The sequence below is a fragment of the Tetrahymena thermophila genome (genome assembly GCF_000189635.1).
Source record: "Tetrahymena thermophila SB210 genomic scaffold scf_8254459, whole genome shotgun sequence".
Lineage (NCBI taxonomy): Eukaryota > Ciliophora > Oligohymenophorea > Hymenostomatida > Tetrahymenidae > Tetrahymena > Tetrahymena thermophila.
This window is the reverse complement of record NW_002476236.1, coordinates 148,215-158,911: the sequence shown is the minus strand read 5'-3', so window position 1 is coordinate 158,911 and position 10,697 is coordinate 148,215. Positions and strand designations below refer to the sequence as shown.

The window sequence follows — 10,697 nt, the reverse complement described above, 5'->3', positions numbered from 1 at the left end:
TTAAATCTTTCATAATGCTCATATTGATAAAGCTAGTAATCAAATAAAGATAATAATAAATTATAAAAAAAAATATATAAATAAAACATATCAACATTTAAATCATTAAGAATAAAAAATTTCTGATTTATGTCACAGGATACAGACCTTGAGCAAGGATCAAAGACTATATACTCATATGAAGCTTAACTCTCAGGTATACGTTGCACAGGATGTACTAAAAAGATTTCTGATAATCTCAAAGAATTCTCAAGCATAAAGTCATTCAATATTAATGTTATCGGTGAGAAGGGTCTATTCCACTTTTATGATAAGGAAACTGCATAATTAGTGGAATCAAAAATCAAATCTTTAGGCTTCAAAATTCTGAATGGATTCTAAGAAATCATCTAAAAAACCGATGCAGCTGATACCACTCGCTAGATACATTTCTTAAAAAAGTAAAAAGAGCAAATGGACATAAAAAACTTATAAAAAGTGATCGAAAACTAATTTGGAGGTATACTTGATGTCCAACAAATTGGCTTAGATATTTTTATGGTAATTTGAATTTATTTATTACTCTTTATTAAAAATATTAAAAATTGATTACAAACTGAGTGTGTTTATCAATCGTTTGGAATTATTGAATTAATTGTATTTTATATCTGTGATTTTAATTTAAAGGTTAAATTAAAATTTTATTTTCTTAAAAAATTATTCTCAAAAAAAATAAAATTTAGAAACCAATAACATAATTTTATTAAATTTTAATAATAGAATAATATCAATTAATTAAACTCATTTTTTATCATAAAGGTTAAATATAACTCTAAGGTTGTGAAAGGCCGTTAAATTTATGACTTTATACTTTAATAGTATGAAGGGAAGCTAGAAGTTTACAACAATTATATTTCTGGATTTAAAAAGTAAAATGTTAAAAATGAGGTTCTAGAAATTCGTGATGTTATCATAGCACTTCTAGTTTGCATTGTTTTTATCGTTATGGCTCTTATTCTTCCCATATTTGATTTCTTCGAAGAAGTTTAAGTTTATCCTCTGAAATTTAATGTCATAACCCTTTATGTCATATTTTTGTTTTTACTAACTGTTTTTACTCTTTACTACTTTGGTAAAGGTCCTATTTACAACTCATTTGTTAACTTTAAGAAATACAGAATAATGAATATGGAAACTCTTGTTGCTTTAGGAGCGCTGTCAGCGGCTATTATGAGCATTTTCTTAATAGTAATTTACTTTATAGAATTAGAAGATGATTCTAATAGTATGAGCCATATGTCAGAACACGAAAAATCAGATCGTAAAATGAAAATTGAGGATATAGTTCACATGTTAGAAACAGCTGCTCTAATTTTATCTATTATCACCATAGGTAAATACTTAGAAGGATAATCTAAGCGTTCAATCATTTAAATGACTGAAAAACTTTTCCCTGAAGAATAGCTCTTAGCTAACTTAAATACCAAATATATTGAACCTAAAAATAAAAAATTTGATATAGATGTAGAAAAATCTTATGATATTTCTTATATAGATAAAGATGATTTTATCTTAGTAGAGGCTCCTTATAAGCTTCTAACAGACAGTACAGTAGTACACATTTACACTCCAACTTTAAAAGCCATTGATCAGGTTTGTTATGGGTGGGATGATGCTTTTGAAGTTAAAAAAGGCTAAACATTAAAGAGTGGAGCTGACATTACTGAAGGTAAAGCTATACTATAAATAAGCAACACTATTGAAGATAGTATGCTATTTTAAATTAGCAAACAGTTGAATATTGCTTAAAATAACTCTGAATCAACTGAAAATGGTATTGCTGCGTTATTCAAAAAAGTTTCTGAACACTTTGTGAAAGTAATTATTTTCATCGCTTTTTTGAGTTTGATAATTTGGTGTATACTGATTGCTACAGATTCCTACACTGTTGATAATTATTGTGTTTGGTGCTTTCCTATTGAAAGATTCATTTCCGTTTTAGTAGCTTCATGTAATTTTTAATTTTCAAAAAAAATTTATTTTATATAAAATAAAAAAATATAGTAATTAAATTTTTTATTGTTTCAACAAATTAGGTCCTTGTGCACTTGGATTAGCAATTCCATCAGTAATTGTAGTAACTTTGAATATGGCTATGAAAAACTCTATCTTGATTAAAAAGAACTCCGTTTTTGAAAAAATTAAAAAAGTTCAGGCAATTATTTTTGATAAGACAGGTACTCTCTTTACAAAGGCCGAGAAAATAGACTATTTCCATAACTACTCAAATGGCGTTTATTCTGATTAATCTTTATGGTAGATTATTCAAATCATTGAAAAAGATATCAAGCATCCTTTAGCTGATCTTCTTTACTAAGAATCTGTTGCTCGTGGCTGTAATGTATTTTAAGCAGATTACAAGATGGTAGATAGACCCACATTTGATGGTAAAAATGGTTTGTCAGCACTTCTATATGACACCAAAAGAAATAGTGCCTCACTAGAAGTTAAAATTGGAAACGTGAAACTTATGACTTAAAGTTAAATCACCATCTAAGAAGAAAATCAATTATAGATAGATGCATATTTAAAATAAGGATACACTGTCCTTCTAGTCTCCATAAATAAATTGCTAAGCGCATCTATAGTGTTAGATAATTAAAACAATTTAAGACCTGAAGCTAGATAAGTTGTTGATTATCTTCAAAAGAATTTAAAAAAAGATATTTATATTCTTAGTGGAGATCATAAAGACACAGTTTTAGAAGTTGGTAAATATTTAGGAATCCCTGAATAAAATTTGATTGGAGAATGCGATGCAAAGAGTAAGTAGTAACTTTTAAAAACGTTAAAGGAGAAATAAAATAAGGAGGTTATGATGATCGGTGATGGTTTAAATGATATTCTTTCATTATAAGAAGCTTGTATAGGTGTTTCAATAAACGCTAAGTCAGAATTAAACCTCATGGCCAGTGATATTGTTGCTCTTAATGAAAATTTATGGAAAATTCCATTTTTATTTGAGCTTATAAAAGTGGCTAATATTTTTATTTATTTAAATCTTTGCTGGTCATTTGCATATAATGTATTAATGATTCCTATGGCTGCTGGTGTTTTTGAGCCTGTAGGAATACATGTATCTCCCCTTATATCAAGTGCTTCGATGAGTGGTAGTTCTATAGTAGTGGTTTTATTCAGTAATCTACTTAGACTTTATAGATTTAAAGAACCAGCTGTTAATATTTAAAAAGTTGTTAATAGCCCAAAAGAAAAAATAAATTTCAATAAGAATACTAGACATGATAATGTTGCATAGCCAGTCATACAAACAATAATTACTTAAGCAACATAAGAGAATTAAGATTTACTTAAAACTAACTAAAGTTGAAAATCATAAATACAAATCTTTATAAAAAAATTATATTAAAATTATTATTTAAAATTAATTTTGTAATAAATTTATTTCTGTAAGTTCAATTATATATTTTTTTATTATCACATATAACTTCTTTCTCTCAAATTTTAAATATGATTTGTTAGCTATCTATTTAGATTTGAAGTTGATATTTATTTACTGAATCTCCAATTAATTAAAATGGACTTATTTTTTATTTAAACAAAAAAAATTTGGTATGAATTTTATAATTTGCTTTTTATCCTCAATTTTGATCATCATTATTCAAGTGAAAAAAACAGAACTTAGTCATAAGAAGATTTTTGAATTGAATTAACATGCGAACATATCGTTCTGTAATAAGAAAATAGTAATATTTTAAAATTGTTTTTAATCTCTGACTATAAATATTTAAAATATTGTTTCAGTTTAATAAAAAATATTTTATTTTGAATTTTATAATTTGAATAATTTATATTTTAAACATCAAGTATCATTAATATATATTCAAAAGGAATTTCGTCTAAATATTTTACATCAAAGAGGGATTTATAATAAACTTTCCACCTTAGGTTGAGGTTAACTATATTATCTGTGGTAAATATTGTCACTGAAGAAAGGGATTAATAATATTCAATAAAAATAATAATGGCTAATATATTATTTTTTGTTTTTTCCATAAATTGTACAAAATTGAATTTTTACCACTCTTGCTAATTGATGGTTTCTATTACTTTTATTAAGTGATCTTTTAGATTTAGCTGGTTTTACAAATTAATTAAGCACCTTGCTTATATTTAAATCAGGTTAATTATTTTACTTCAAAAACTAATCATAAATTCAAGCATAAACATTCATCTAATTTATAATTCTTAATTAATGATAATTTGATCTGGCATTGAAATCAAAAAATGAATAATAATCTTAAACAAGACATTGAGTTAGGAGAGAAAAAAGTATATGTATACGAAGCTCAGCTTTAAGGTATCCATTGTACAGGTTGTCGAAATAAAATTGTTTAGAATCTCACAGATTATCTCTCAATTTAATCTATTTCTGTGAACATTATTTCCGAAAAAGTTCTAATTAATGTCACAAATCAAGGTGATATACAAGATATTTCTAATAAAATACGCTCTCTAGGGTTTAAAGTGATATCTGAATTTGAAGAAATCTAGTTATTTAGCTAGTCTAAAAACTCTAACAGGAAAGTATACTTCAAAATTAATCTAAATAACAAGAAGGATGGATAATAAATAGATGAGCTACTTCAAACTTCAAATGAAGATTTGAAACAAAAGTTAAAGTAGAAATTTAGTGGTATAACTGAAATAAATGAACAATCTGACAAAGGAATAATTTGTGTAATAATTTACATTAAATTTAAATAGTTCTTTGTATATTTAAATAACAAATATGAAATATATTTTATTTGTTTAAAACTATTTTGTAAATTACCTAATTTTTTTTATTTTAAATTAGATACAATACAATCCTAAAGCTACTAAGGCTGCAGATATTCACGACTTTTTATAATAGTAATTTTTAAACAGTAACATTGATAGTAATCCATACATAGAAAGCTTCAAAAAACCAAAGAGTCACTATTAAGCAACAAAAATGCGTGATGTACTAATTGCTTTCATTATAATGGTATGCTTCACCCTTTTTACTATGGTTCTTCCTCATTTTGAATTCTTTTAAGAGATAGCGTTATTTCCTTATAGTATGAATATAATGACAATTTATGTTATAATAATGATAATTCTAACCTCATTTACTATGTACTACTTCGGAAAGCGTATATTTTTGAATACTATCACAAACTACAGAAAGTATCATGCAATGAATATGGAAACTCTTGTGTCTATTGGATGTTTTTCCTCATTGTTGCTAACTGTATTTTTGTTACTAACATATTTCTTTGAAGATTATAATGAAGTCTTAGGAAGTAACTAACTCACAGACCAATAAAAGCATAGCAGGTCAATGAAAATATCAGAGATTGTACATATGATGGAGTCTGCTTCTTTAATTTTAGCAATCATTACACTTGGCAAGTATTAAGAAGGGAAAGTGAAAAAATCAATTTTAGATATGACTGATAAGCTATTTCCTGAAGATTAACTTCTTAAAAATACCTAAGTAACAATAATAGAACCTAAAAACAAGAAATTTGATATTGATAATTAGAGAACTGTTGATGTTTCATATGTAGATAAAGATGAGTTTATAAAATTAAAAGCCCCGTTCAGGTTGCTAAATGATGTTACTATAGTTTAAATTATATCATCAAACATTAAAGCAACTGATTAAATATTGTATGGCTAAAATGATCCTTTTGTTGTTTAAAAGGGTTCTATTTTAAGAAGTGGTGCTGAAATAATTGAAGGAGAAGCAATAGCTTAAATAAATCACACAATAGAAGATAGCTTACTTTACCAAACTAGCAAGTAGCTTAACTTGGCTTAAAGTAATTCTGAGTCATCAGAGTCAGGAATATCTGCCCTTTTGAAAAAATTGTCAGAAATTTTTGTTAAAACCATAATAATTATAGCAACATTTACTTTAATAGCGTGGAGTTTAATTGCAATTTTTGACATTTATTAAATCCCTTCTAGTTGTGTGTGGTGTTTCCCTGTGGAGAGATTCATTTCAGTTTTAGTAGCATCATGTAATTAAATTTTTTTATTTAATCAAATAACAAATAATCCCCTTTTTTGAAAATCATTTAAAAAAAGCTCAATATTTAACTAATATTTTTAAATTAGAAAATTTTTCATTTGTTGTCCCCCTTATTATATTACTTTTCTTGATAAAATTTGTCTCAAATTAATAAGTATTCTATAAGTTTTAGCATAGATACAATATAACATAACATAATTTATATCTTTGCATTTTCATTAGTTAAGGGGTGTTTACAAAAAATGTTTTTTCTCTAAAAAAAATTGACTTTATTGAAAGATTTCTTTAAAAATTTTATTAAAATGGATTTAATCTTTGAGAATAGAGTGTATATAAAATTTATTATGTTTATAAACTTATTACTCAATTTTTTTATTAAAATTATTTTATTTGAACAATAGGTCCATGTGCACTGGGTCTTGCTATACCTTCTGTCATAGCAACATCTTTAAATTTAGCTATGAAGAATTCGATTCTGATAAAAAAAAATACTGTATTTGAGAAAATTGGAAAGATTAAAGCTATCGTCTTTGATAAAACAGGAACACTTTTCACTAAAGCTAACAAAGTAGATGAATTTTGTAATTTATCTGATAACTAATTTACTGATAGCTAAATTTGGTAAATGATTTAACATGTTGAAAAAGATGTAAATCATCCCCTAGCAGAATTACTGTATAAAGAAGCTGTTTAAAGAGACTGTAGTACCTTTAAAAGCGACTTTTAACTTTTGGCAAATTCTTTTAAATAATTTAAAAATGGTATTGAATGCACACTTTTGCAAATAAAAAAATCCAATAAATAAATAAAAGTCTTAATTGGCAACCTCAATTTAATTAGGGAAAACAACATTGATGTAAGTAGTTAATTAATCGAATAAATCTAAAATGTCTAAGAAAATGGAAGCACAGTAATTATCATGAGCACAAATTAGAATATTTGCTGTACTATAACATTGCATAACACAAATAATTTAAGGCCTGAAGCTAAATAGGTCATAGACTACTTGACTAAGCAACTTAAAAAAGAAGTCTTTATATTGAGTGGAGATTCTAAGCAAACTGTCAACTAGGTTGGTAGACATTTAGGAATTAAAAAAGAAAATTTGTATGGAGAATGTGACTCATAAATGAAAAAAGATCTCCTTATTAGCTTAAGATAAAATTATAAGAAAGAAGTAATGATGGTTGGTGATGGTCTAAATGATATCCTTTCTTTAGAAGAAGCTTGCTTAGGAGTATCAATAAATGCAAAATCTGAATTAAATTTAATGGCCAGTGATATTGTAATTTTAGATGAAAACCTATGGAAAATTGTATATATATTTAATCTTGTTAAAAGATCTAAAATATTTATTTACATAAACTTATTTTGGGCCTTTTCCTATAACTTTTTTATGATTCCTCTAGCAGCTGGGTGTTTTTGTCAGTATGGATTGAAAGTATCTCCATTAATTTCAACTATAGCTATGAGTACTAGCTCTATACTAGTTGTCTTGTTTAGCAGCTTTTTAAGATGCTTTGAGTTTAATTACCGTAGTGTGGGATTAGAGAATATTAATAATAATGAATACCAAAGCATTACCAATTCATTTAATAAGCTAGATACAAGTAAATCTCAAGATGAAAAGTAAGTAATAATCAATATGTCTAACTTATGAAAAATCAAAAACAAAAATCCATTTTAATAAAATAAAAATTAAAATATAAAAAATAACTTTTAATCCGAATATATTATTTATTCTTCAATTTATATTTTATATTGAATATATACACACTTTTTTATTATCTATTTCAAATAAATTAATTCTCTTTTATTTTAACAAGACATTCTAGAATAAATTTGTGATAAATATAAACAATAAAATAGATTTTGGTATTAAAATAATAATTTTTTAATCAAAATTTTATAATAAATAATTTCGAATATCTCAGTAATACTTCTCCTATCATCTCTTAATATAAATTATTTTGAAGAAAGAAGTTTTGTTGCTTAGTTTAAATTGTTGCTTTCCTAAACCAATTAAAATATATAAATTTTCATTTTATATTTATATGGTTTATTTAAATTTAATCGATGTTTTTTTTTTACAAATTAGTTTATGAAATATTTATGTTAAATTGGTTTGTATTTAGCATTATTTTTTTAGTTTTAATAATTTTTTACAAAATTTGTGAGTATTAATTTTAAACATAACTTTAAAGAAGAGTGTTTATTTATTGATCTTCTTCTTATTTTAGCTATTTCTTTTACTTCATGTGTTATTTATATTTCATCATATTTTAATTCATAATCTAATTTGATTTTTTTAGAGAATTCTCTTACTCCTTTTTTTGTATAAAGTCTTCAAAAATTTAAAAATTCTTATATTAGTTTATATCTACTTTAGAGCATTCTTATTTATCTGAATTATAATTATTTTATTTGTAAAATGAATTTTTGTTAGATTTACTTCTTTTTTAATTCATTTAAAAAAAGTTAGGACCTGTTTTCCATAACCTTTCTGTAAGAATAGTATTATTTTCTTATGCTTTTCTTGGCGTTTGGAACCCGTATTATTTTGTTAAAGCTTCATCATTTAAAAAGTAAATTAAATTGTTTTTTTATTACATTTTTTTGCTAGAAAAACTATTTGTTATCATTTTAGACTCACCTTATTTAAATTCGCTATTGCTTGATTATAACATTCTTTAAGTACTGTTTCTGAATTCTAATAAAAATATATATTAATAAAATAAATTGGAAATTTACTTATTTACATAAAGGTTGAGATTCTGACATAGTGTTTTATCTTTTTTTATCTAAGTTTAATTTATCGTTTTATTTAGGAAAAATTGATTTGAAGTAATTTATATTTTATATTTAATCAGTTGTTTAATTATGTTGATTAGCTTAATAAGGAGATTCTTAAATACCATTTTCTTCATTGTTATTCATCAATCTCTTAGGTGTATCGATTATTTTACTACTAAAATTTAAATTTAATTAAATGGGTTTATTGCTTTCAGTTTATTAATAAAAAGTCTTTTGTTGATTTTGAAGTTTATTTTTTTAATATAATGTATTGGATTTTTAAATATCAACCTTATTTATATGCAAAAAAGATGGAGATCTAAAATTACCATTAATTAAGTTTGTTTTATGCATTTCTTATTCATAATTTAAATCAACTTTGTTATTCAAATTGATTGTTTAAGAAGATTGATAATAAAAATTTTTAAATGGATTTATTTTGTTTTTAAGATGATGATTTGAATCAGTTTGAATATTTTATAAAAAATTTTATATGTTTTTTATTTAAGTAAACTGCTCTAAAGATTAGGATTATGAGTTAGATCTGACACTCTATGTTTTTTAACTATCATTAGAAGAGATATGAATAAATCTAGGAGTAAACATATTTTAATTTTCTTAACTAATTTTTTAAATTTATTAGCTAGATTTAATTAAATCTAATTTATTTGTCTATCCTGAACTTTAAGTTTATGAGATAAAATAATTCTAGTCTTTTTAAAATTATTTATGTACATCTTATTTTTTACTTTGAGGAGTGATATTTTCATTTGATTATTAACACTTTTTGTAATTCAAAAGTGAATTAGATTTATTACGTAAAATATTTTAATTATAATTGCTTTCTTCTTAATCAAGCAAAGAAGTAGATCCAAAATTTTTTGAACAATCTTCTTATGTTTTAGGCAAAAATTATTAATTTGAGCAGAATTAATGCTTAGAATTTTAAACATTTTTAGTATTGTAGCCATTATTAGTAATTTGAAAAGAATTCTCGCTTTTTAAATTTTATTCCTAGTTCTAAAAAGATAATTGTGTAGTTTGTTGCTCATGCTTTGGTAAAGTAGGAGTATTAGCAAAATTAAATTTATTTCTAATTTAATGTAAAGGTAGAATAAACTTTTTTTTTTCTTATTTATATTCAGTTTAGCTTCCTTTTGTATTGGTTAATGCATTACTAAATAAGCTTTAATTATCTATTTCTAAATCGTTCATAAAGCTCAATTTGCTTGCTTCTTTAGATTCCCATGGTGTTAAAGACTCTTTTTAACAGTTGTTTTAATTTTACTTTGCCAATTCTAAATCTAATTTATTTATAAACTATTTATCTAGGCTATACTATTATTCTAATAAAATAATTTAATTGCTCCTGCTTTAACTTTAGGAGGAAAGAGTATTTTTTCCAGTTTCTTCTAACATTATGTCATCTTTGAATTTATTTCCTCTTCTCTTTTTTTAAATTTTTCTTTGCATTCTATCTATAAATATTAGCTAGCTAATTTATGATGAATTAATTATCTTTTTTTATATAAAAATTTTATGCTTACCAAATTCTATCAATAACATATTCAAGTAAAATTATGTTTATTATTTATATACCTACAATAAAAATTTAATTGAATAATCTAATAGAAATAGCAATATTTTTATAACATAAATAAAAATTTACCTAAAATTACTTTTTAAAATTTACTAAAAAAATAGTAAAATAGAATTAAGACATAAAAAATTTTAATGTTATGAATAATTAATTTTATCTTAAATAGAAATAAAATAACTTTTTAAAGTAGAATAAACTTTTTTTTTTAAGATTTTTTTGGTTGGTCTCTAAAAGTAAATTAGTAAT

The 10,697-nt window shown here is 24.0% G+C and overlaps 3 protein-coding genes across 3 annotated transcripts; 2 read left to right on the top strand and 1 right to left on the bottom strand. All coding sequences in view use genetic code 6, as the record gives it.

Moving 5' to 3' along the window:
* Positions 1-129: 129 nt before the first annotated feature.
* On the top strand, positions 130-3,367 carry TTHERM_00529930 (E1-E2 ATPase family protein; the record flags this gene model as incomplete). Its single annotated transcript, XM_001032704.2, has 3 exons — positions 130-540; positions 799-1,990; positions 2,076-3,367. The coding sequence occupies 3 exons, from the start codon at positions 130-132 to the stop codon at positions 3,365-3,367; spliced, it is 2,895 nt and encodes a 964-aa protein (XP_001032704.2).
* A 917-nt stretch (positions 3,368-4,284) lies between these two features.
* TTHERM_00529920 (E1-E2 ATPase family protein) lies at positions 4,285-7,718 on the top strand (the record flags this gene model as incomplete). Its single annotated transcript, XM_001032703.1, has 3 exons — positions 4,285-4,737; positions 4,856-6,047; positions 6,460-7,718. The coding sequence occupies 3 exons, from the start codon at positions 4,285-4,287 to the stop codon at positions 7,716-7,718; spliced, it is 2,904 nt and encodes a 967-aa protein (XP_001032703.1).
* Positions 7,719-8,097: 379 nt separating this feature from the next.
* Positions 8,098-10,477, bottom strand: TTHERM_00529910 (endo-1,4-beta-xylanase xylA, putative; the record flags this gene model as incomplete). Its single annotated transcript, XM_001032702.2, has 2 exons — positions 8,818-10,477; positions 8,098-8,768 (listed from the first exon to the last, which is right to left on the bottom strand). Exons 1-2 carry the CDS (start codon positions 10,415-10,417, stop codon positions 8,098-8,100), a joined length of 2,271 nt encoding a protein of 756 aa, XP_001032702.2. The 5' UTR covers positions 10,418-10,477.
* Between the last annotated feature and the right edge of the window lie 220 nt (positions 10,478-10,697).